Genomic DNA, 26914 nt, shown 5'->3' on the forward strand with positions numbered 1-26914 from the left:
CCTGCAATGCAGGAGACCTGGGTTTCATCTCTGGGTTGGGAAGATGCCCTGGAGGAGGGATAGGCTACCCACTCCAGTATTCTTGGACTTCCCTGATAGCTCAGCTAGTAAAGAATCTGCCTGCAATGTGGGAGACCTGGGTTCAATCCCTGGCTCAGAAAGATCCACTGGAGAAAGGATAGGCTACCCACTCCAGTATTCCAGCCTGACGAATTCCATGGACTATCTCCTTCAGTGCAATTACAACAACACTCTGAATTCTCTTAGTTTTTGTCTGTCTTATTTTGCCTTTGTTTTTAAAAGATATTTTCACTGGGTATAGATTTCTTGGTTAGCCTTATATTTTCAATACCTTAAAGATGTTACTCTGTTGTCTGCCTTAAATTGTTTCCAAGTAGAAATGTTCTCTTATTATCATCTTTCCTTATAGGTTATAGGAACTTTTCCTGTGGCTGCTTTTAAGATTTTTCTTTTTATCATTCATTAGTTTTCATCATTTTCATTATGATATATCTCTCTGTAGTCTTCTTTCTTTACACTTGTTTTGCTTGGGGTACAATGAGCCACATGGATTTGTGAGCATATAATCTTAAGCTTGGAAATATTTGAATACTATTTCTTAAAATATTTTTTTCTGGAACCCCTTTTGCTGTGCCTTCAAGCTCACTGATCTTCACTTATATAATGTCTTAACATAGTCAGACATTCCATTCATCTTCCATTGGAGGTATCGTAATTTTTGTTCTACCTTTCATATCTCCCATTTCTCTCCGTATAATGTCCATGTTTACCCCTACCTTAACTTTATGTATTGCCTATGGTCGCTGTCTCACTGGCCTTGCTGCTGGTTCTAACATTTGTCATTCCTAGGTCTATTACTGTTTGTTGACTTTTCCTTTTTTATGGCTTACATTGATATTTTCCTTACTATTATGGGTGACGGTTTTTTTTATTAGATTTCTTATTGTGAGCTGTGGGCTTTTCTTAATACTGTTTGAAATAGTATCAACTTGTGTTCTGACAAGGAGTTAAATTACTTGGAATTCAGATCTTTGTGAAGTCTGCTTTTAAGTTTTGTTAAAGGCAGAGCAGCCTTTATCATAGTTCTTATTTAGCACTATTCAGACACTTTTTCTAAGGATTCTACCTGATGTTCTATATATTATGGAGGAAATTTCTACTCCAGTTGGTGGGAAAACAAACTCTTTCTCCTCTGTGAGCTCCAGAATTTTTCTGCTTCTTCCTTCCCAGTGGTTCTTTCCCAAGCCTGGTATAGTTTCCTCCCAGTACTCAAAGATTAGGGAACTCTCTGTAAAACTCCAGAGCTGTCTCTCAGATCAGCTCACTCCTGTTTGCTTGCTGGTGTGTCTTAAAATTCTAGCTATCCGGGCTTCCCTGATTTCTGACCCACATCTTTTCAACTGGGGAGAAGGTCGGGCCCTGTCTGGGTTCTCCTTCCCTGCGCACTGGCTGGAGACTGCCTCCAGGCAGAAAGCTGGTGCAGCAGTAGGTCTCATCTTTTTGTCTCCTTTCCCTCAGAGGTCACAGATCTATTTTGCCTCATATCCAATGTCTTAAAACTACCATATAATGTGTTTTGCCCAGTTTCCTAGTTTTCTCTCCTAGTCTGTCATGGCCAGAAGCAGAACTCTCCCAAAGGTATAATTTTTAAGGTAGAAAAAAGTAAACTAGAGTTTACTGTCTATAGAAAGTAAAGCATTTATTAATTACTTCAGGGCTCCAATGATAATTATTTTGTAATTTATCTTTGAAAATGAAAGTCACCCAGTTGTGTCTGACTCTTTGCAACTGCATGGACTATACAAGCCCATGGAATTCTCCAGGCCAGAATACTGGAGTGGGTAGCTGTTCCCTTCTCCAGGGGATCTTTACAACCCAGGGATTGAACCCAGGTCTCCCGCATTGCAGGTGGATTCTTTACCAGCTGAGCCACAAGGGAAGCCCAAGAATACTAGAGTGGGTAGCCTATCTCTTCTTCAGCAGACCTTCCCGACCAAGGAATCAAATTGGGGTCTCCTGCACTGGGCAGGAGATTCTTTACCAACTTTACCAACTGAGTTATCAGGGAAGCCCCCCAAATATGGAATGCTTCACGAATTTGCATGTCATAGCTTTAATAGAGATAGTAGTTATCCTTTATAACCAACTCATTTCAAATGCCTTAATAATTTGCAATAACTTAGCCAGATATGTATGGTTAGAACGGTAAGTCACTAAGCCAATCAAGACACTTTCTAAATGGAGTAAGAGGAAAAAATGTCACAATAATTTCAAGTCCCCAAAAGACCCAAAAATAATGGTTTTTCTCTTTTACTTTCAGACAGGCAAACTGTTTTTAAAAAGAAAGAAATCACTTACTTAATAAGTAGTGGTCACAGGTAGCTTGAAGTTCCAAGTCAAATGTGAACTGCTTCTTTAGTTCAGAAGGTGAAATACACATTTCATAACGAGACTGGACAAAGGCTGAGATTAAAAGTGTGGAGAAGTATCTGCTTTCACTGTAATAAAATTCAGACATCAGCTATCACTTCACTTCTGTCTTCAGAAGCAAAAAGACCTGTTTCAATTTCCGTCCTCCCCAGTTTTTCCTTTTTCTGATGTGATGTTACTCTAACAGAGTGTAAGCCTTTTATAACACTGGAGCTGGCCCTAATGAAGAGGGCATCAGAGAAGGCAACCTCTTACATGGAGTAGCTAACTCTTCATAAATTTTCAAATTGATTAAGCATATACCATACTTAGAACGTACATTGGAAATTCTGCTTCAAAACGAAAATTCACATTTTGAGATCTATCACTCCTCTGAAAAAGGAACATGACATTTTAATACACAAATACATATATATATGTATTTATATAAATACATATGTGTTTGTGTGTGTGTGTATATATATGTCACACACACATATATATCTTTTGCCCAGGAAGAAAATTCCACAAGTTTTTGGTGTGGGTTAGTCAGTAATTTGCTTTCATTTATATAAGAATGGGAGAGAGGCTGGCAAAGTGCAGTGGTAGATAGCCTCCTTTAAGTTTAGGGACAGCAGGTAACTTGTTGGGAATAAAGCAAGACTTTCCACCATTAGGGGTGATGGAGATTTTATGTCCAAAAGTAATGCCAACAAATCCCACATTCTGTAAACTGTCTCCATTCCCTCCAGACACACTTTGAGGCCAAGTACCTATAGATATTTACTTTTAAGTTGCTTTTCCATTATTTCCAACTTTTGTTGAAGAATGGCATTTTCTAATTATAGTAGTGATTTTTAAGATGGTCCAGTTCAGTTCACGTCATATCACATTGCACTGTAACAGTTTGTAAATTTATCTCTGCTTTTTCCACATTGCCTTCCAATTTTAAACCCGTGGGGCAAATGCTTCAAGTGTACCTTAATCCTCTCTTTACTGACTTTAATAGGCTGTAAAATAGTTTAAGATGAACCTCAAAAGGCTTGTCAGGATTCACCTGGTCCTCAAGCTCTGGAATTGTCTTGAGATAGTAAATGTACTTAACAACAGTAAATAATCTGAGGTCACCCTTCCTTTTGGCTCTGATCTAGGAATGATACATCTGATACTGAGAACTGGAGAGAGTAAGAAATTCTGGGCATAGAATTTGAACTCCCTCTACTGGGTTGAGAAATGCTCATATAGAAAGAACAGGGCCTTGGGCCGCCATCAGACCTGGATTCAAACTTTAGCATCCTATTTGCTAGGTGGGACCATGAGCAAGATATTTAACCTCTCTGAGTCTTGGTTTCCTCATTTGTCACATGGGGTAAAATAGTATCTACATTAAGGGATGTGGGAAGGGTTTCATGGGATCATGCCTAGCGTGTAATACTCACATTTAATGAGTTCTGACTGGCTGAAGAACTCCAGGCTGGGGCAGGATTACTTGTCCCCCTCTCATTTGAAAGTAGCCCAGTAACACACCAGAGCAAGAGCGTGGCTAAGCAGCAAAGAATGGAGGAGGGGGTGATGAAAGTTAAGGAGCCTGTTGTAATCAGTCATCTTTCATTAACCTGAATTCCCCTTTCTCCATTCTGTGTGTCAGACGAATCGCATATACAGTGTGCTTGCCTGAGTCTGTTCCGAGAGCTTGAGTCTGTTTTAAAATCTCCTTAAGAACTGCTCACAGCAAAATCAAGCATCTTCCAGGGAGCAGGAGCCCAGCCCAGGCCAGAAGAATCAACTCGGCGGTGGGCACCGGAGCCCTGGTAGCCAGACCAGTGTGCAAGGGGTGTGTCTGGGCCCTTGAAGGAGCAAACCTCAGACAGGCACAATTAGTGTGTCTTCTTAACTCTCCTTCTAAAGTTATTCGAGGGGACTGTGGTTTTGCCTTGAGCAAAACCCCCCTTACCAGCCGGGAATCTAAAAACAAACAACATTATTTTATTAGGTTACCCCAGCAGATGAAAGCAGAGTGTTCCATTTGGACTGTTTTTGGAGTCAATTAATGCATTAGCTAAAAACAAACCCTTCTGAAAGAGAGTCCCTGTTGTCTTCAGCATCTTCTAAAGGAAAACTTGCCACTGTGCTCCTACAGATGTCAGGCAGCGAAGAGCAGAGGAGTTCTAAGTCATTACCATTCATTGATAAGAAAGGCTGTTTTAATGCTAATGTACTCATGTGCCTAATGGTACAGCCTAATGTACCACTAACCTCAAAAGGATGATTTTTTAAATCTTTAACCATGACCAGGAAATTTAAAGATCATATAGTTTACATGAAAGTTCCTGACTCAGAGTAACCAGCTAATTAAAACCAATTTACATAGCTGTAGTTGCTTTAATAAAAGATGTACATACGACTTCTAAAGTAAATGAACAATACATTAAGGTTGTTTTAAATTATGGTTTTAACTCCAGCCATTCAAAACACTACTGAAAAGGCCTATAAAGTGGGAAAATGATAGAGATTACTAATTGGAAAAAAAATTATCAAAACCCGTCCATCCATCTACCTGTTCATCCGTCCATCCAAACGAAAAGAGCCTACTCAAAGTTCAAGGCACTATGGAACCAGCATCACAAGCACAGTTCTCATGGAGCCCAATTTGGGCTTTCAGGTTAAAGACTTCCACTGTTTTAAAGAAACAAGTGACAATGCTCTTTTCTGCCTCAGATCTTAAAACGTGCACCCCCATGCATCACCCCCCCCCCCAGCCCCTGCACCGTGGTCCTCACTAACATGGAAAACAGAACTCTTTGGTGAGGGTTGGGTTGTTCCCAGAAGGTAAAACAAAGGCACCTCCCTCCCTGCCCCGACAAGGGGCTTCCCTGGTGGCTCAGATAGTAAACAGTCTGCCTCCAGTGCAGGAAACCGGGGTTCGGTCCCGGGTCAGGAAGATCCCCAGGAGAAGGGAATGGCACCCCACTGCAGTACTCTTGCCTGGAGAATCCCATGGACAGAGGAGCCTGGGGGGCTGCAGTCCACGGGGTCGCAAAGAATCGGACACGACTGCGTGGCTAACACTTTGAGGGCAGTACCATTTGTGGAAAAAACATTTCACTGCTCTCACCAGGGAATGTGTCTTTTTAAAAATCTTTGGAAAAATCCCCATCCTGAAAGCGTTTGATGACCCTGAACTGAAAATGGGATTTCACTCAGTGGCAAAGATACAAATTCATCCCCACAAGGATGGCTTCTGCGGTAAAAGGCACATGATGATTCTTAGGGTTTATCTACAAGGTTGCTCAATGGGGCTACAAGACACCAAATTCCATTACCTGGAGATTTCCCTGTCTCTACCTGAAGAATTCCAGCGTGCCTTGCGGAATACCTAGTCCAGGGGGAGGTTGCAAAGTTTCAAGCACAATTTGTTCCCAGTTTTTATTCCCTGCTTACTGAGTTATGTGCTGTTAAACATTTCCAGAAGACTGTCAAAATGTAAGCATCCTGAGGTTTACATCGGCCACACCATTAAACAACATATAAGCAACAAAATTTTAAACATTGTTTTCCAGCAATGGTAAATATTTTCACTAAGTAAAAACTGAAGCTTGAAATGCAATAAGCATTTTAAATGACTCCTTTCTGTGCCAGGATTCTTATGTTCCCCTGTGCAACCCTGGCTGCTTGGGATTAAGGCAACCCCAGGGAGCACAGCGAATGGTTGTGGGTTATGAGGTGTAGCATGAGCTTGGCGACAGCGTGCCACCCAGCCTCAAGAAACCCAGCCACGGCTGGAACCCAAGAATCAGCGTGTTCATTCTGTGGTCAGCTCCACATTTTTTCCCCTCCTAGAAAAAAAATTGCTACACAAAAGTCAGGCCTCTCCCCGGCTCCCCCTAAGCAATCAGGAGTGGACAGGGGCAGAGAGAGACTCCAGGGACAGCGGGGCAGGGGGAGGCTGGCCCCCTTGGGTGGGCGTTGCTCAGCTTTCAGTCCCTTGGCGAGGAGAAGGAAAAGAGCCAGTGCAGACTGGGCGGCCACAGCGCTGCTGAGTATTGTGCTGTCACTTCAGGAAGAAGGAAAACCCAGAACAAATTTGACGTGGTTTTCACCGCACGGTGATTGCAGTCCTATTCAAGGATGTCACAGTCGCACCACCCACTGAGCACAACTCAGATGGAAATGGGGCCTCCTGCGTGTCTCCAGTCACTGCCTACCCTGGAACAGACTAAGCCAAGGATTTTAAAGAAACACAGCCATGTGGGCCTATCTCCTTGGCTTCCTGGTACCTCTCTGCTTTCTCCTTTACTAAAGAGAATCATCCTCAGCTCCAGGTAGGACTAAGGGAAGCCAAGACGCTCTCCCACCAGACGCAACACCTCCTAAAGAAGCAAGCAGGAGGACTTCCCTGGTGGTCCAGTGGCTGAGGCTCTGAGCTCCCAATGCAGGGGGCCCAGGTTCAATCCCTGGTCAGGGAACTAGACCCCACATGCTGCGACTAAGACCCCAGAGCAGTCAAATAAATAAGCAAATATTAAAACAAAAAAGCAGCAAGCAGGGCAATGCACTGTGTCTTGAGATCTGGGTCAGTACTTATACCTGGAAAATCTGATCTTCCATAAAATTTCAAGCAGTTGAAGAAAAGAAAGGCAGGGAGTCAGGGTTTACACTCGGGACTTTTCTCCACATTCAAAATAACAAAGCTTGAGCACTGTGTTACTGTGTATGTATGTGAAGTCACTCAGTCGTGTCCGACTCTTTGCGACCCCATAGACAGTAGCCTACCAGGCTCCTCTGTCCATGGGATTTTCCAGGCAATAGTACTGGAGTGGATTGCCATTTCCTTCTCCGGGGGATCTTAACACCGCCTTAATTTCTATGACATATGTGGAGTCTTGTGACTGGTCTTGGACATTAAAATATAAATGACGCTTATCACACAAGGGACTGGGGGAGGGGGGCAAGCTCAGGGAGATGGAGGGGATTCTCTCTGGTGTTTGCCACACCAAAACCATTAGGGAGCCATGTATATATCTGTCCTACTTCTGGTGAGAATAACAAAGCTTTTGTTCACTGAAAAAAAAAAAAAAAAAAACACCCAACAACAACAACAAAGCAGACTCACAGATGGTTTTTACACTTTCCCATTTTGAACAGTAACTCTGAATGTCAACCTGCGGCTCTCTTCTGGAGGCAAATTTTGGAGACACAGGAAGTTCAAACTCAACTGATAGTAAGTAACTTAGGAGCACAACTGCAACCTTACGAGCACCCGAAATTCTGTTCAAGACTAACACCTTTCCCCTGGTCATTACAGTGTGGGTCAAATATGTGCAGCCTGGACTTCAGGTTGCACACAGTGGTCCATGGTTTTGGTATGAGGAAGAGTCAGAGAAGATTAGAAGACACCATAGCTACTTTGTATGCGTTTTCATACCCAACCTCCAGTGAAACGCGATATTAATTCTCACACTAAGAAACTGCAGAGAGCACTGAGGATGTCTAGAGCAAGAGTCAGTTTGCTAGGGCCCTCACTCATCGGGATCAAATGTAAACAGCCTCTCTTACTCACACTGAACAGTGGCATACTGAAGACGTGTGTGCACATCCCCCTGAGAGACCAGCGAGACAAACCCCCGCTTTCATGAACAAGCCACCCTCAAAATGAGACTCCGAGAGTCCAATCATGACCACTCTTGCAGTCATTTGCCACATGACATAACGAGCAAAAACACTCAGTAGCTTTAAAAATAGTTTATTTCCTTCTTCACAGACGCACGAGCCTTCTGACCATTGTTTGAGGCACCACAAATTAAATAAAAATGCATATTACAATGTATTTTTCCATGATTCAAGATAAAGTGGATTTTAAAAGCAAATGGATGCCAACTACGGCGGGCTGGGAGGGGCGAGGGTAGGTATCAGTAACAGAGGGCCCGCGTTTTTCTACAGTGTTTACTGAAACAGGCAGCGGTCAGCACGTGTGCCTTCTACGAGCAGTCATCCCAAGCCAGGAGTGGGGCTGTGTCTCTGGGTTTCTCCGTCTGTCGAGTGCAGAGCCAAGAGTACTTTCTCTAAAGTACAAAGACCTCCCCCTGGTAGCCCGAGTACCAGTAACAGAATATGATTATTAAACATCTTCAATGTGGTTTCCATTACAAAACAACATGTTTCACATCAAAGCTTCATAATATAATCCAGAGTCAGAATTAGTGTGTGTTTAGAATCCGAAGCCGGGCTGGCTATTTCTGATAATACTTTCATTTCTTCCAGTGTTTTTTTCTCTTTTTATAAACATGCACCCAGTCTCCTGCACAGGAACACTTGCTTGGAGCACCATGATTGCTTCTCAGTAGCTGCTTCTGGGTTGTAATCCTAATTTGAGGAGACTGGTTCTAATTTCTATTCAGACTCGCTTCTTCCTCCAGATCAGGTTAATGTTGGCCAAATCCCAGGAGATGTCAGGTACCAGCACAGGTTTGTGAGAAGAGGCCCAAAGAATAATTATGAATAATTTCACAATGATCTAGTTAGGAAAACACACAGAAAAAGGAATGATTTCACCTTATCAAAAGCCTCGACTTGAATTTAAACAGGAGATGTAAGTGACAGGGATGAAGTGTTTCCATTGAGGTGGGGTGTTCTCTCCAACAGTCACACCAGAGACGCAGTGATGGCCCAGTGGGTGCCAGGCCTCCTACGGGCCTCCACCCATGGCTTGTGAGGTAGATGCTGACGGCTTGAAGAGAGGTAGGTAAAGTCCAAATTTGTTTTCAATCCCTGCAAATGTTGCAACTGCCAGTTTGTAGCCCCCAACGTGATCAGGATTGGGAGCAGGTAGGGTGATCCTGGATTTAGGAACTGGCTCTGATCCCATGGGTTTCCTACAAGGAGGGAAAACAGAGTGAGAATCTGAGGGTTTTTGTTTAACTTGGTAAAAGCAACATTCAAAAACTACTAACATCTGGATCATAGAGGAGCTGTGGAATTCTGGTTACTTGTATGTTCCCTTTTGAAATGAATCTGATAACATGATTTCAGTATTTTCCTACATCTCTTCTACTTCATCACAGGGACTAAAAGGATATACCTTTCTGGATGATGACAGGGTATTAGAAGCAGCTGAAGTTTAGCAAGATACTTACACTCCTCCAAAATCAACGTAGAACCATCGCTGCAGCAATTCATAGGTCAGCAAAGTCACACCAAACTGCGGGGAGGACCGAAACACACGAGCTTGGGGGGAGAACAGAAAGTAACAGACAGGGTTAAGATTTTAAAAATTTGCCTGATACCAAAGGTTTAATTAAGAGCAAATTATTTCCATACCTCCAGCTCCTTTCCACAAAGCTTTCGGGCCTTCCTCTCGCAGGATCTTCCGAAAGCAGTCTATCACTCCGCTGTAAGTGGTCTGGCCGGCCCGGGCGGCCACCTGTAATCGCGTCTTGATGACATCAGCAGGGGTCACCAGTGAGGCTGCAGGCATACCTGCCAGAAAAGACAACACCTTTGCAGTCGGGTCCCGTTCTCACCGTATAAAAGACACTGTGCTGTGCCCTGCCGGCCACGGAAAGAAAGCTGAGGCTGGGATTGAGTCAAGTGTCTGCTCGCTGTCGCCTCTGGGAAACGCAGCTGTGACTCTGGTCTGCAGGCATGGAGACTCCACCATACCTAATGGAGTACACGCCTCGCCTCTCCTTCCCCAGACCACCAACTTCCATTAGTTACGCTTACATTCTTCCACAGTCTCAAGGAATTATGTATCAACACGCCTTCAAGTGGTTGAAAACAAATGGAGAAAGATTTGGGGGGGTTTTTGGTGGTTGTTTTTTTACTTTTTTGTTTTCCTGTTGAAATCAGAGTTATTGGGTCTGATTTTTCAGAGGTGAAGCTTGTTATCCGTTTCCTCTTCCTGCTTCTCTGTGGCTGCTGGCAGTCAGCGGAGGTGCCTTCTCACACACATTCAACCACTCGCACCCTCCAAACCCTAAGCTCTCCAGTTACACCAGAAAAGACTACTGATAGCTAAACAAACATTGTGTGTGTGTGTGTGTGTGTGTGTGCGCGCGCGCACATGTGAAGGTGGGGGGTGACCTGAGGGGGACGCACCCACAGATAATACTTTAGGATTCCTCTTTCCTATGACTGGCATCTCCCGAAAAAAATATCTGCCAGAAATCTTAAAATTTATACTGGCTGATAATCAATGAAAAAGAAACAATAACAACAACAACAAAACCCTCCCAAAATTACCAATGGGAAATTTTTATACAGTCATTTTATCCAAACTGGGGCAGCCCATGTTTAGATTTTTTAAAAGCGAGACTGTACTCAGAAGACGCTGTCTCTTATGGTTTTATTACTTTTCCATTATGAACCTATTCCAAACCAAATTGGTCAAATGCAGATGCATAAATCTCCTTTGCTTTTTTTAAGGCTTAATAATTCTGTAAGAATTTCAGTCCAAACCAACGTGGTCTGGCTCACAGCTCCATCTCATCCTTCTAAGAGACAGCTTTAAAGTTACAGGGTGTGCGTGTGCGCCCGGGGGAATCCGCATAGTACACGTTTGCATTTATATCGCTAAGCTGTATCTTCTTCTCCTCTTCCATCTTTCCCGAGGCTCCTCAACCATTCATCTGAACAGTTTTTATGAAACACATGGCATCTTTGCATATGAAAAAGCTTGCTTTATATCCAGTGCTTCACTGGATAAGTCATACTGAATTTCCTATTAGCTTAGAGGAATTATTTTAACTTTAAGCCAGGAATTTATCCTCCAACATAATGGAAGGAAACATGAAAAATGCTTAGAAACCCACTGTGTTCACACCACCAATTTTGTTTCACTTCCTGGTTTAGAAAGAGTTTAGCAAGGCTGTCTGCTTTAGACATGTAATAAAATCCTTCTTACAAGGGTGGGCAGGCATGGCAGAGTGTGACTCTGAAAGACACACAAGCAATAAAATGGGTAACAAGTTTCCTTCAGTTAGGGTAGTTTTCATAGCTACTTGGTATGAAAAAAGAAAGAAGTGTTGGCGAGGGCAGGGAGGAAAGACACTGATCCGTGGAATAAGAATGCTAAGGGAAACGTGTAAGATGTTTAATAAGTTGTCTGGCAAAACTGATTGGGATGTGTGGGTGTGTGTGTGGAGTGGGGGCGGGTGCTGGAAACAGGGCGGCCTGCACAGGACTCTCATCCTCTCCACCACCAGCTCCCACCTCTCCCTGGAGGACAGCTGCTAGGGCTGCCGAGGGGCAGAGTACATCCCTGTGGACGGGATTTCTGGTATGGAGACTTACTAAATTCACCAGGAAGGCAACATCAGGCTGCTCCCCAGCTAGGCCAGGAGGGCAGCATTTACCGGGAAGAGCTTGGCTCCCGGACATGTGTTGATTTGGGGGATCAGGGATGGAAAAGACTTGGAGCAACTTTGCCTGGTTTCTCCTGGCTTGCTTAAGGATAAGATGATGCTGATCAAGAGGTCAAGTTTTTCTCGGTCCCAAAGATGGGAGAGCGAGAGGAGGCTAGGAAACGGACGAGACCTGCCTCCCACCTGATGCTTCAGTGATGAGACATATGATGGGATCTTCGGACCACCTACTGCGCATGGGATGCTCTCCAGCCAATCAAAAAAATAACTCTTTAAGGGGGTGCCCAGCAGCTAGATGGTAGAAGTTTGTTTACCACAAAAAGAAAGCATGATTGGCAAAATACAACTTTGGTACAAGGACATATTGTGTAACACAGGGGATGTAGCCAATATTTTACAATAATTACAAATGGAATATAACCTTTAAAAATTGTGAATCATTATGCTGTACATATGAAACATATAATACTATATATAACCTGTACCTCAAAAAAAAAGACCCCAGCAAAAACCAATAAACAGATATCATAAGACAAAAAAAAACAAATCTGGGGTGAGTCATCCTTAATTTTAACAAATTTTCCATTAGTATTTGTAAAAAACAAACAAACAAAAAAGTGCTTCTCTGTTTATGGGACACAAAAGTTAACAGCTACTTATTTGGGAATCAGCGTTAAGAGTTTGCCAAAATCCCTTTGCACCCTTACGTACATTACCTAAATGATATATCAGTTGCTAAGAAAAGCACAAAGATTTTCATTTAGAAAGTATCACATTATTGTCATACTTCTAACTTGAGGTTTTATAAGACCACATTATGTTGATCCTACAGTGAGGCTCCTTGGTGAATTTTACGTAAGTGTGAAATACGCCTCTGTGCTTCTGAATGATGTTTTTAAACCCTGAATCCCATTCAGTTTGACATTATTATTGCTACACTTGCTTATCACTGGTATTTGCCGGGTATGTATTTTCCATCCACTCTCTTCCCATCTTTCTATGTCACTGTTTTCTCAGACTTCAGATGACTACATTTCCTTTCACAACTTAGCTAAAACGTGTTCGCTTTCACTGGGGGCACTGAAGGCATTCAGCTGTGTCTCAGAGGCGATTCCGTCCATCCTGGGTTGGGGTTCCGGTTTTTATTTTCTCTGCTTCTAGGGGTTTCCCTTTTGATTTCACCCTTTCCGGACTCAGTTCAACTGAATAATGTGTGTTTGCTGCACAGGTGTGACAGTTACAGCATGTGCAACTGATGGGCCCTGACGTCTTCTCTGCAAGTTGAGGATCTGGCACCGCATAGCTGCCCGCCGCCGCCCCCACCTCCCGCCCCAACCTGGCCAGCTTTGTCCTCCTTTCTGTTGCCTGCCTCCCAGTGACCCTTCCTGGATAAAAAACACAAACCAAAGTGAGCAGTTATTCAGACTGACTCTAGGGTTTGACTTTGATTTGCTCAGTTTTGTACATCCCACATTCTCCTCTTTCTTAAATTCACTTACATTCATTTTGCCTGCCAGAGGTCTGTGGGGGTCCCTGAGCCCTGGTTGGGAGGGACCACCTTGGGACTGGCACCCACTCCTGAAGGCAAGTGCGCCCACTGGGAAGGAGACTGCGGTTCACACCCTCCATTCCTGGGGTTGTGAGGGAACCCGGCACCATGGACGAGCAGCCAGTCTTCGATCCCTGGCTGTTTTCTGTCCTCTTTGCCTTATACTTCTCCCTGGGTGAGTCCCATTAAACAGACGTTAGAGCTCCTGGGCACATCTTACATCTCTCTTAAATTTTCTGTTATTTCTCACCTCTGTATTTGTGATCCATGTACAGTTGCTCAGTCATGTCCGACTTTTTGCGACCCCATGGACCATAGCACGCCGGGCTCCTTCTGTGCATGGGATTTCCCAGGCAAGTATACTGGAGTGGGTTGCCATTTCCTCCTCCAGGGGATCTTCCTGACCCAGTGGTCGAACCCACATCTCTGGCATTGCAGCAGATTCTTCATCACTGAGCCACCTGGGAAGCCCCATTTGTGATCCACATTCTAGAGGGTTTTGTGTGTTTTCTCCCATGCCTTTATTTCCCATGCGTCAAATCTGGTGTTTTTCTATGGATTTTAAATTCTAGCTATCTTTTCATTAACTTTGAGAAAGCTTCCTGACTGGTTGTTTCTTTCAAATCTGAGGACCTTAATTATAGTTCTTAACAGTTCTCCTCTGTTCCCTGAATGGCCTGTTTTCTCGGTCATTCTTCTGTTTACTTAGCTTATTGCTCCTCTTGTCTGAGGACCCCTGGCTGTCTACTGGCATTCAAGTTCAAAGGCCAGGCTGATGAGTGCTGTGGACGGCTCCCACTGCACCCGGGTCAGCCTCACCCACGGGGCTCCTGAATGGAGGGCGGTCCATTCACAGGTTTTGTGAAATGGGTAAGGCCTGGCAACTGGACAGGAGTTAAAGATAGGCCTGCAGGGCAGGGACCTTCCAAATCCTGCCACGTGGGATGCTTCACGCTGGATGTAGAAGGAATTATTTCCTACCCTTCTTTGGAAGAGCTGCCATTAGTTTATTCCCCGCCCCCGCCCGCCCGCCCGCCCGCGCCTTTGGTAAAGGTCTGGAATAACCATAAACCTTGCTCTGCTCTCCATTCTTTACAACTGCCCTCTCCAGGCAAGTTTCCTTTCTTTAGAACACAGCTCTGGGCTTTTAGCAGGGATTCAAATATTGCCTGAAGCTTCACATAAAAAGGAGGAGAGAGGAGCAAGCCGACCTTCCCGCAGTAAATGAAGTTCCTTAACTCGTGTTAACCATTTACCCTACAACCTCACTCCCACACTCCAGGCATTTTATCCATTGTTCACTTGGAGGTTGAAATTATCTGGTTGTGATCTGACAATAAAGGACAGAAATGGTATGGACCAAACAGAAGCAGAAGATATTAAGAACAGGTGGCAAGAATACACAGAACTGTACAAGAAAGATCTTCATGACCCAGATAACCACGATGGTGTGATCCCTCACCTACAGCCAGACATCCTAGAATGCAGTCAAGTGGGCCTTAGGAAGCACCACTAAGAACAAAACTAGTGGAGGTGATGGAATTCCAGTTGAGCTATTTCAAATCCTAAAAGATGATGCTGTGAAAGTGCTGCACTCAATAAGCCAGCAAAGTTGGAAAACTCAGCAGTGGCCACAGGACTGGAAAAGGTCAGTTCTCATTCCAATCCCAAAGAAAGGTAATGCCAAAGAATGTTCAAACTATCGCACAATTGCACTCATCTCACACACTAGCAAAGTAATGCTCAAAATTCTCCAAGTTAGGCTGCAGCAGTACATGAACCGTGAACTTCCAGATGTTCAAGCTGGATTTAGAAAAGGCAGACGAACCAGAGATCAAATTGCCAACATCCACTGGATCACTGAAAAAGCGAGAGAGTTCCAGAAAAACATCTACTGCTTTATTGACTATGCCAAGGCCTTTGACTGTGTGGCTCACAAAAAACTGAGGAAAATTCTGAAAGAGATGGGAATACCAACCACCTGACCTGCCTCCTGAGAAATCTGTATGCAGGTCAAGAAGCAACAGTTAGAACTGGACATGGAACAACAGACTGGTTCCAAATTGGGAAAGGAGTACATCAAGGCTGTATATTTTTACCTTGCTTATTTAATTTATATGTAGAGTACATCATGAGAAATGATGGGATGGATGAAGCACAAGCTGGAATCAAGACTGCCAGGAGAAATATCAATAACCTCAGATATGCAGAGGACACCACCCTTATGGCAGAAAGCAAAGAAGTAAAGAGCCTCTTGATGAAAGTGAAAGAGGAGAGTGAAAAAGTTGTCTTCAAACTCAACATCCTGAAAACTAAGATCATGGCAACTGGTCCCATCACTTCATGTCAAATAGATGGGGAAACAGTTCAGGTCACTTGCTGTTTTCAACTCTTTGTGACCCCATGGACTGCAGCACACCAGGCTTCCCTGTCCATCACTCCCAGAGTTTACTCAGACTCATGTCCATTGAGCCAGTGATGACATCCAACCATCTCATCCTCTGTCGTCCCCTTCTCCTCCTGCCTCCAATCTTTCCCAGCATCAGGGCCTTTTCAAATGAGTCAGTTCTTCACATCGGGTGGCCAAAGTATTAAGAGTTTCAGCTTCAATATCAGTCCTGAATATTCAGAACTGATCTCCTTTAGGATGGACTGGTTGGATCTCCTTGCAGTCCTTGGGACTCTCAAGAGTCTTCTCCAACACCACAGTTCAAAAGCATCAATTCTTTGGCGCTCAGCTTTCTTTATAGTCCAACTCTCACATCCATACATGACTACTGGAAAAACCATAGCTTTGACTAGATGGACCTTTGTTGGCAAAGTAATGTCTCTGTTTTTTAATATGCTGTCTAGGTTGGTCATAACTTTTCTTCCAAGGAGCAAGTGTCTTTTAATTTCATGGCTGCAGTCACCATTTGCAGTGATTCTGGAGCCCCCAGAAAATAAAGTCTGTCACTGTTTCCAGTTTCCCCTTCTATTTGCCATGAAGTGATGGGACCAGATGCCATGATCTTAGTTTTCTGAATGTTGAGTTTGAAGCCAACTTTTTCACTTTCCTCTTTCACTTTCATCAAGAGGCTCTTTACTTCTTCGCTTTCTGCCATAAGGGTGGTGTCATCTGCATATCTGAGGTTATTGATATTTCTCCCGGCAGTCTTGATTCCAGCTTGTGCTTCATCTAGCCCAGCATTTCTCATGATGTACTCTGCATATAAGTTAAATAAGCAGGGTGACAGTACACAGCCTTGATGTACTCCTTTCCCGATTGGAACCAGTCTGTTCCAAATCAGACTGGAAACAATTCAATGGAAACAGTGACAGACTCTATTTTGGGGGGTTCCAAAATCACTGCAGATGGTGACTGCAGCCATGAAATTAAAAGACACTTGCTCCTTGGAAGAAAAGTTATGACCAACCTAGACAGCATATTAAAAAGCAGAGACATTACTTTGCTAACAAAGTTCCGTGTAGTTAAAGCTATGGTTTTTCCAGTTGTCATGTATGGATGTGAGAGTTGGACTATAAAGAAAGCTGAGCACTGAAAAATTGATGCTTTTGAACTGTGGTGTTGGAGAAGACTCTTGAGAGTTCCATGGACTGCAAGGAGGTCCAATCAGTCAATCCTAAAGGAGATCAGTCCTGAATATTCATTGGAAGGACTGATGCTGAAACTCCAATACTTTGGCTATTTGATGTGAAGAACTGACTCATTTGAAGAGACCCTGATACTGGGAAAGATTGAAGGTGGGAGGAGAAAGGGACAACAGAGGATGAGATGGTTGGATGGCATCACCGACTCAATGGACATGAGTCTGTCAACTCCAGGAGTTGGTGATGGACAGGAAAGCCTGGTGTGCTGCAGTCCATGGGCTGCAAAGATTCGGACATGACTGAGCGACTAAACTGAACTGATCTGACATGAATAAAAGCAGCTTCTCCTGCCTGTGTTTTGGGCTATGGCATTTTTTTGCCATTTCAAGTTTGGTTCCTGTCTTCTGAAGGCTGGTACTAATAAGGACTTATAGAAAGTATTTTCTAACATTTTAAGGTATCTACGAGGCAAGATGGATGAATATGCTCAGTCCATTACCTTCATCCACCTTCTCTACTACTTGTTTTTTTTTTAAGGATATAAGATCACTGACTCGATGGACGTGAATCTGAGTGAACTCCGGGAGTTGGTGATGGACAGGGAGGCCTGGCGTGCTGCGATTCATGGGGTCGCAAAGAGTCGGACACAACTGAGCAACTGAACTGAACTGAAGAACTGCTTTTAAATTATCTTAAGCTTTATGTCTACATAATTTAAAAATTGTTATATTTTACATAATTATGTGCCAATGGTACTTTTCTCCTAACTCAATTCTTCTAATACATTTGTAAAAGCATCATGATCGGTCACCTCATAACTCTCCCGTATCTGTACTTTGAATAGCTGTTAAAAGATATTTCTGAATTGCTACTTAAACTAATTAATTCAACAATCACAGGACCATCACTGCTGTCTGACTTGTTCCTCTACCTCACCACTGTGAAATTAAGACCCTCTGGGATGAGCTGCTCTGTAATATTTGATAAGTATTAGATATCCTTCATTTGATATTATCCATAAAGCACTTTGAAATGCCCTTCTTTAATCAAAAAAGCAACACTTAATTAGAGTGAATTAGACCTTGGTTCCTTAATTTCAGGTCCCTGGCGTTAACCCTCACCTTCTGACACGTGAAGCACTTTGGCTAATGAACATAAATTCAAACATCCGTTAGTCTTAACTCAGTCCTGTGAATTAATGGAGATGTTCCCAGTATTTAAAGACCCAAAAAACTGTAATATTCTCTACATTTTAAGATACCAACAACCACCTGTTAAAAAGTTGCATATTACTAAAGCAACCTAACTTTAAATCAAATCAAATTTTTTGGAGAAAGTCAGGTAATACTTACTGAATAACTGAAACTGCTGTCAAAACATAAAAGGGGAAACTCATATTCACTGAACCCAGATGGATCTTATGTATAATAGCATTGTCCAACAAAAAATATATGCAGCCTGTGTAAGAATCAACTGAGGTATAAAATATAAAAATTATATTTTATATAAAAATGTGTATTCTGTCACATAAAAATAGTACTGAGACGTTTCTCATAATAAATAAGTTAGTGGTCAATTACTATTCCTTACAGCTTATTTTGAGATCAGATTTCCTCCTTTCTCTTAATGACAACGATCAGTTTGGCCTTGGAACCTACCTACTCCCTGGGGTTCGTGACTATGCACCCCATCAACATGTCCTCTCCCGATTCATTTTTAGGTATTTTAATTTGGATTTTCAGGTAAATAATCATTTTCAAATAATGACAGACTCATTTCTTCTAATACTTTCCCTTTCACGTTTACCATATTGACTGGCACCTCCAAAACAAGGCTCCAAAAAAGGGTAACCAAAACCTTAATTTTAATGAGACTGGAGGTCAGGACATTGGCCATGGCTTCTGATATTTGTTATGAAATTAAGGAAGTAGCTCAGTTCTCCTTACACAGTTGATGCAGATCTGTGGAATATTCAAGACCATCAAGCTCTGTGGCTGACCTGTGCTTTCGAGACCAATGACAACCTCTGTCTTACATCTCACCCTGTCTTCCAGGGAGGGGAGGTGGACAGTGAGACGGAAGGAAGCCTTCCACGGTCACAGGGCAGCTCGCTCCCAAACGGGCCTCAGTGGGCGTCCCCTCCTGACGTTCTGGCCTCTGCCTCTCTGTCGTCTCCGTGACATTCCAGAGGCTGATCAGGATGCCCAGCGGGACAGTGTGGGAATGACGGGGCGCAGCCGTTCATAAGGATACTGCAGCTTCTGCTTCCTCTTCTCTCCCGCCCCTCCCTCATCTTGCTCTGAGGGCAGCCAGCGGCCGTGGCAGGAGGACACCCAAGGAGCCACAGAGAGGCCACGTGGCAGGGGATCAATGGACCAGCCAACGCCATGTGATCGAGCCATCCCGAGAATGCTTCCTCCACCCTGGCCAGGCCTTCCGGAGCCCTGGCTGACATCCCCACAACAGACTTGAGCTAGAGGGCACCCACGGAAGCTGCTCCTGACCCACAGATCCTGGCATAATAAACATTTGTTGTTTTAAGCTGCTAAGTTTTGGCATAATGTGTTATGAGGCAACCAATAACTAATATAGACGGTATCTGGAGAACAACTCTGAAAGATGATAGGATGGTTAGAGGGCTAAAATAATAGCAGCATGGGGATATAAACTAGCATGCCTTTAACTATATATATATATGTATATAATTTTTTTTTCACCAGCAAACTCATTTCAGAAAGTTTATGTCTCCCAAAGAAATGATCTAAAACAGGGAGAAAAGTCTTATGCACAAAGATGTTTAACAATATCATGTATTTACATTTTTTCTGAAAAAAGTTTATCATCTAAGATTGATGATGATGTAATAAGCATGCAGCAATTAAAAATTTCGTTTACAAAGTTCTAAATTAAGAAAATTAATACTAGTATTGAACATTCAAAAATACTTGTTATAAAAAAAGAAAAAAATAATAAAAATACTTATTATGTCCCAGGTTCTTTCCTGGATCTTTGTATCTATTAATTTACTTGATCTTCATAATAGTCTTAAGAGACTAAGTCTATTCTTAGCTCCATCCATAGGTGGAGAAACAGAGAGACATTAAGTAACTCATTCGGGTCACATAGCTCTCAGTGGGGAAACTGGAATTTGAACCTAGATAGCCTGACCCCACAGCACCTGCCATTTTTCATTTTGCCATGACGGTGAGCAATGCTTCAGAAATGATAGTGAGTGAAGAGCATGCCCACAGTGTGATCACAACCCTGTTAAAAACCACCCAAGGGGGAGAAATCAGCAAAAATGTTAAATGATGATTATCTTAGGTTCACAGAATAATGGAGTTGTTGTTGTGTAGTCTCTAAATCATGTCCCATTCTTTGGCGACCCCATGGACTGTAGCCCTCCAGGCTCCTCTGTCCATGGGATTTTCCAGGCAGGAATACTGGAGTGGGCTGCCATTTCCTTCACCAGGGGATCTTCCCCACCCAGGGATTGAACCCTTGGCTCCTGCATTGGCAGGTGGATTCTAAGTGGTATGCTAGTTCTCCCCAGTAGCTCCTACTGGTAAGCTGTTAAGTTTTTCACTTATTTTGGGTAAGTGATTTGAAAAAAATGGTATTATAACCTTTGGGCTCAAAACATTATCATTTATACATCTGTAAATGACATATAAAGGAGACAGTGAGTCAATGGCCAAACTGGCATTAAAACTGGGAATTCTATGCTCTAGTTATAAAATCATGATTTTCTGATGTAGGTAGACTAATCTCACTGTGGATTCATATAATAAGGCTCCCTGAGCTGCCAGGAAAGGATAACCCTGCCTCATACACCAACATCACCACCTTTGAAGAAAAACAATCAACCAAGAATTTGAGGCTTCCCTGGTTACTCAGACGGTAAAGAATCTGCCTGCAATGTAGGAGACCTGGGTTTGATCCCTGGGTTAGGAAGATCCCCTGCAGAAGGAAATGGCAACCCACTCCAGTATTCTTGTCTGGAGAATCCTATGGACAGAAGAGCCTGGTGGGCTATAGCCCAAGGGGTCGTGAAGAGTCAGACACATCTGAGCAACTAACACCTTCACTTCATGAGCTTGTGGCTCAGATGGTGAAGAATCTGCCTGCAATGCAGGAGACCTGGGTTTGAGATGGACATGGCTGAGCACAGCACACAGCAGAATCGTAAGAATTTAAAGAATAGTTCCAGGGGTTCCTGCCTCCAGGGCTCCTCGGCTACAGGCAGGACACAGGGGCTCACAAGACAGCAAAACGTTTCTCAAAGCAGGGGGTAAGTGTCCAGAGGGGCAAGCCACATGTCTGAGGAGAACACCGCTTGTACGGAAACTTTGAAGCCAGGCACCCCATGACTGCCTCAGGGTCTGTTAACTCATTAAATGTTTGTCACCACCTGGGGAGTTAATCCAGATTGTTCTACCCTTGGGGTCTCTAAACAAAGAGCAGCCTCAAAGGGCACAGTCATTCCTGTTGGGGCTATAACCAAATTTCCTCAAGGGATTTACATTGGGAGTGGAAAAGCCAGCTTCCGCATCTGTTTTCTTCCTTTCATACTTGCACCGTAGGGCTAGAGAAGACAGTCACTTCTCGCTGAGATTCAGTACATGCACGCACTCCAATCTTACAACCTTACACAGCTACCTGGAATCGGACCCAAGCTGCTTCCAGTTCCACTACATTTCTTTTCTCTCGATGAGAATAACGCTTAAATTTCCTGCACGAGCTTTTATGTATTACTTCGATTAGACACTTTTAGGGCACAAGTATTAACATTTAAGTGATTCCCTGGTGGCTCAGATGGAAAAGTGTCTGCCCGCAATGTGGGAGAGCCAAGGTTCGATCCCTAGGTTGGGAAGATCCCCTGGAGAAGGAAACAGCAACCCACTCCAGTACTCTTGCTTGGAAAATTCCATGGATGGAGGAGCCTATTGGGCTACAGTCCATGGGGTCACAAAGAGTCGGACACGACTGGGTGACTTCACTTTCTTTTTCTCACATTAACAGTTAAAAAAAAAAAAGTCTTGAATAGTTCTTGTTCTTACACTAGTAAGTGAAACTACAAAAGGACATGAGCTTGAATTGGAATCTGACAATGTTACAAAATACACTGATCTTTAACGAGCCCCCCCACTTTTTTTTTGGTGGTGGTAGCCAGGGAGGTAGTTAACGAATTAAGCTTGTCTAACAGCCAGATATGCCAGAAGTAAGATTCATTTCTTTCCCTTTCTTTTCAGGATCTCTTCAAAGCAACCTCTGGCCATCTCACATCAATAATGTAAGCAAAGACCCTGGCGCAGGGGTATGGGTGGGAGCAGAGCTCCAAGGACACTCACCAGCTATGGCGCCAGCCAAGAGCAGGCTTCCAGGGCTAATCTGCCCATCTTCGTTTGCGAGGGCTGCCTTCACATGAGCGTAGCACGGGAAGTAGATGGCCGAGAAAGGAATGTCCCGCAGGAAGCAAGCTTTGGCACCCTGTGCGTTTGAAAAGGAAGGGAAACCACATGAAACACATATCCCATTGAGAAGATCAAGCTTCTCTGGAACTTCCCTCAGAACAAAATATTCCTGGAGAAGACCAAATGTGTACTTACAAGCTGAAAGGGGAATGGAAAAAAGTACATATAACCCGGATTCTGCAAGTAATAAGTCAGAATTTTGTAATTTAAAGTAAAGCATTTTATTGCATGGTATGAGCAAGAAGGGAGAGTTCTTCCTTATTCTAATGGTAAGATTTTGGTGAAAACTGTTTTGGAACTCTGCCTGCAACGTCCTTTTAAATCCCTAACTGATGGCAGGTCACTGACATTTCAAGGAGGATTTGTTCTCAGAAGGTAGGCATCAACAATCAAGATGCCTCTTCGTTATACACCTGGAAGTGGGCAAATTATAGAGGTGGCAGGGGAAGGGGGTTGTTTTCTGTATTGTTTTTGAGACTCTCATGAAAATGTTGGATTGTTTCCCAGAAAAAATTACACATATGTAAAAAATTATATACTTTTTCAAGGGGTTCATGGAGCCCCCAATTTATTCATGTACTTACCCTACTCTCCAGGGTCTATGAAACATTGATAAATGCCTGTACTAAAACCTTAAAATGTTTATAATAATTCCTGTACATTTAAGAGCTCTGTGTAGAACAATTAGCAGCTAAGGCAAGGTCTTCACCAAATCATTTCTGGTGCCAAAATAATGCTATGGGGAGGCCTTGAAAATTGAGGCATGCCCAGAAACATGATATAAAATTCTACCAAAAACCGCAAGACATATAATGTGTTTTAGGTAGGCTAAATGGGAAGGAAGCCCCCCTTTTCAACACCATTTCTTTCACAGATTTCTAATACCTAAAAATTTTCACCAAATTGAGAGATTCTTCAAAGTCAGGAATGAATCCATTCGATTCCACAGATCTAGCCAAGCCCAGTGACATTTATTGAGGTCTAGTGATGTTGGATCTTGGCTATTAGCGTGATGCCAGGCTTCAATCTGTCAAAGCTCCTTAACACTACACATCTGTTATCGTAGCCTTTCCTTCTCTGACACCCGAATTACACTCCTGACTCACACTGAGCTTGTGGGTAATAAAACCCTTAGTCTTTTTCATGGGAACTGCTATTAACGTAGGTCTACTGTAACTTAATTGATTGCCCTAAACAAGTAACATAAGCAGGGCTTTATGTTTAATCCTATTAAACTTCATCCTGGTTTGGCCCATCCTTCCAACTGGAACAAATGCTTGGAATCTAGATTCTGTCCTGTTGGCTGTTCTTCAACCACCTCACCCATGGATGTGTTAATAAGCTGCCTCTGTCCACTGTGAGTACAGATATTCTAAATAAATAAATAAAGGACATATCTCTATCACATATGGTCAATCAGCCCACACGTCTGTTAACCCCAACCTGTTAGATGACTAACGGAAAAGAAGAACCACAGAATTCACCACAGCCAAATTCCTCATTTTATACATGTGCAAAATGATGCCCAGGACAGTTAACCTATCAATTGCATATTTATTAAGGGCTTTGCTGTTGACTTGCTCAAGGGACTTCCTTGGAGGCAGAGCCAGAGACGGGTCCAAAATGTAGGATGCTTGAGTTTTTGCCATCTCACCCAGTTTTTTTCAAGAGGAAAAAGTACAGTATAAAACCAGTTTCCATGCAGCATTCAATCCTTTCCTAACGATTTGTGTTTTTAAAGGTTAAAATCCGGGGAGTTCCTGTGTAGGGGTAATATTGTTACTCATTTGTTTGTCTATTTCCACTTCCTCTTCCCTATTTTGCCTCCAAACCTGCCTGTTAAGTTCTCTTCCCTATTTGCTCACAAGCAGAGTCTGTCCGGGAGACATTCAAATTAGATACCAAATGACCATCTCAAATTAAGATCAGTTAAAACTTCTTCCTGTTTGACTCCCTCAGTATAGTAAAACAAGCAAAGTGCCATTTTACTGACTTCCTAAACAAGTCACTTTGGAGTAATTGTTTAGAGCAATGTCACTCCTTCTCACACAAAGCTTGCTTTTTACTAATCTGTTCGTTTTTAACTATTGACCTCATCTCGCGAATCTTTGCATCTACAGAACTTTAGTCTATATGCTCTGGTAATACTACTGGTAATAATTTCCCTTTAACATATTTTCCTCTCTGATTATAAAGTATTAAGTGCTGATCTCAGACAATACAGGAGAATATTAACAATTTAAATTGCCCTTAATTTTCGACAACGAGAGATAAACACTGCAACTACCATGTATGTTTTGGAGCACCACCTGCAAAAGTAATAGTAACCACCATTCTGCATTTGGGATCATGTTCCTGTGGTTCATTTATGCCTTTTCTTCTGCAACTCATGCTATCTGGTTTTCTTTTTGTGGGCGAGTGAGGGGGTGATATGGTCTAACATAGCCTTAGCCAAAACACCTAAATTTCTTTTCTATATGCTGTTTCAAAAACTCCACCGTCATCGTGGTCTTGGCTGTCCTTGGATTAGACCCGGTATTCTCACCTTTGTCAAAGCTTTGGAGTGGCCTCCCTGTCCCATGTTCCTCTCCTGGGCAGCCTGGTTCCTCAGTGAAAGCCTCATTCATCTGATCAGTCAAGGCACACCTATCAACTCTGTGTCTTCTCCGATGACGGTTAAGTTAGGCACATGGAGCTCTCTCACATACCTCCTCTTCATTCATTTAAACCCAAACACCACTCTTTCAAAGTAAGTAGAAAACAGACAAGGAGGGGATTCCACACGGCTCCACACTGTCTGGCTTTCCTGGGGGCAAGGTGGTAAAGAACCCATCGCCCAGTGCAGGAGACTCAAGGGATGCGGGTTCAATCCTTGGGTCACGAAGATTCCCTGGAGGAGAAAATGACAACCTACTCCAGTATTCTTGCCTGGAGAATCCCATGGACAGAGAAGCCTGTCCATGGGGTTGTAGAGTCAGACACGACTGAGCTTGCGCACATCACACTGTCTACACCTCCTCGACGCTGTTCTGAGGTCGCTTCCAGCTCTTCTGTCTGCCTGGATCACTGCTGCCTGCTTCAGGGTGTAAACAACCGGGAGCCAGAAACTACATCTGATTTAATTCAGAAAACAACAAATGCCTTGGGTGTTAGTTAGGGCCTAAGACACATTCCTGGTGACACGGATTTGGCTTTGCCAACTCCCATAGAAAACATCACAACTAAAGGGAGAAATGAGAGGCTTGGGATACACCGATATGTGATCTGAAATTAGAAACATCCCTTACCCTGACACAGAAGAGTAAGGCGAAGTGAAGAAGCAGCTGGGTTTTCCCGAGAAGGAACTCTGCTTTCCTGAAATCATGGCAATAAGCCATGTATCACTGTAAGAACAAGAGGCTAACAAGAGGTGTAGTGTGCTTTAAGAGATGTTTGAAAACAGTTCCAGATGACTAAGAAGAAAAATGACTTGATCAAAACACAATGAACAAATAAAACCCCTCGAAGGAAAAGGTGGAGCTACACTGTGAAACAAGAAAGGAAAAACGGTCGGGAATTTGTTATCTTTTTTTCTACCAGGGATCAGACGATGTGGTCAAATAAGTTACATGCGCCGGAGCCAAGGTGAGACCCTGCAAGAGGTTTTAGGTTTCTGATTATCTAAAAAAAAAAAAAAAGGGGGAAGAAAAGAGAAGAGTGGAAGGAGAAAGATATTTTGCAGAACAGCCACCATCTCTGCTCCATAGAAGCAGGGATGTCTTGTCCACAAATGAAAACTTTTAAAAACTCTGGTTTCCATTGAGCGAGTTGTGAAGGGGCCCTGGGGCCTAACAGATGTACCATCTCCTGGGGCTATATGGCTGGGCGATAGAGGAGCACCGAGGCAAGTTAAAGGTGAAATCCCACTTGTACCAAAAAGGCCAACCAAACGTTGCCTGCTTTGGGGCAGGCAGGGGAACAGGGGTTTGGGAATCCACGAGGAAATAATTATTCAAGTCCCAGGTAAAGTATCAAGTCCAGTGCAAGTGTGAGGGACGGTGGGGACGAGGAGGTCTGCGGTCCCTGCCTCTCCCGGCACCTGCACCCTGCCCAGACTGGCACCTGCTCGGGCATCTCTTGGCAGCCCACGGCTTCTCCCTAGCCATGAGGTGCCCCTCGCCTCTCTCACACGCAAGGCGTTAAAGCCCAATTCCCGAGGAAAGCTACCTCTGAAAAGGGTTGAGGAAAAAGGCACAGACTTATTAAATTTCCCTGGTCTCCTTTCCCTACCACTTCCTTCAGGTCTAGGCACAAAGGCAGGTGCCGATTTGTAAGGCTGCCTCAGGCAACACCTGACCTGTTGCTCCCCGCACCGCGGACAGAGGCCGGACGTGAGGGAGGCAGGCTTTTCAAGTTCCAACAGAGAGAATGTTTCCCAGATTCCTTGATAAATCCTTCCCGTTGTGGTGAACACCCATTCTCCCGTCCTACATCAAAACAGAAACCTGTCTGACTCGAATGCTACTTGC

At 43.4% G+C, this 26914-nt stretch overlaps 1 protein-coding gene across 3 annotated transcripts in view; it reads right to left on the reverse strand.

Moving 5' to 3' along the window:
* Positions 1-8157: 8157 nt before the first annotated feature.
* Positions 8158-26914, reverse strand: part of SLC25A13 (solute carrier family 25 member 13) — a 232817-nt gene continuing 214060 nt past the window's right edge. For all 3 annotated transcript variants that reach the window (XM_040260484.1, XM_040260483.1, XM_040260485.1), the window contains exons 15-18: positions 22284-22422; positions 9748-9906; positions 9564-9654; positions 8158-9302 (exon numbers count right to left, since the gene is read on the reverse strand). In XM_040260484.1, coding sequence (XP_040116418.1) covers positions 9116-9302; positions 9564-9654; positions 9748-9906; positions 22284-22422 — 576 coding nt within the window. In that variant the 3' untranslated portion in view covers positions 8158-9115. The remainder of the gene's footprint in view (positions 9303-9563; positions 9655-9747; positions 9907-22283; positions 22423-26914) is intronic.

Source organism: Oryx dammah, unplaced genomic scaffold (genome assembly GCF_014754425.2).
Source record: "Oryx dammah isolate SB20612 unplaced genomic scaffold, SCBI_Odam_1.1 HiC_scaffold_18, whole genome shotgun sequence".
Taxonomy (NCBI): Eukaryota; Metazoa; Chordata; class Mammalia; order Artiodactyla; family Bovidae; genus Oryx; species Oryx dammah.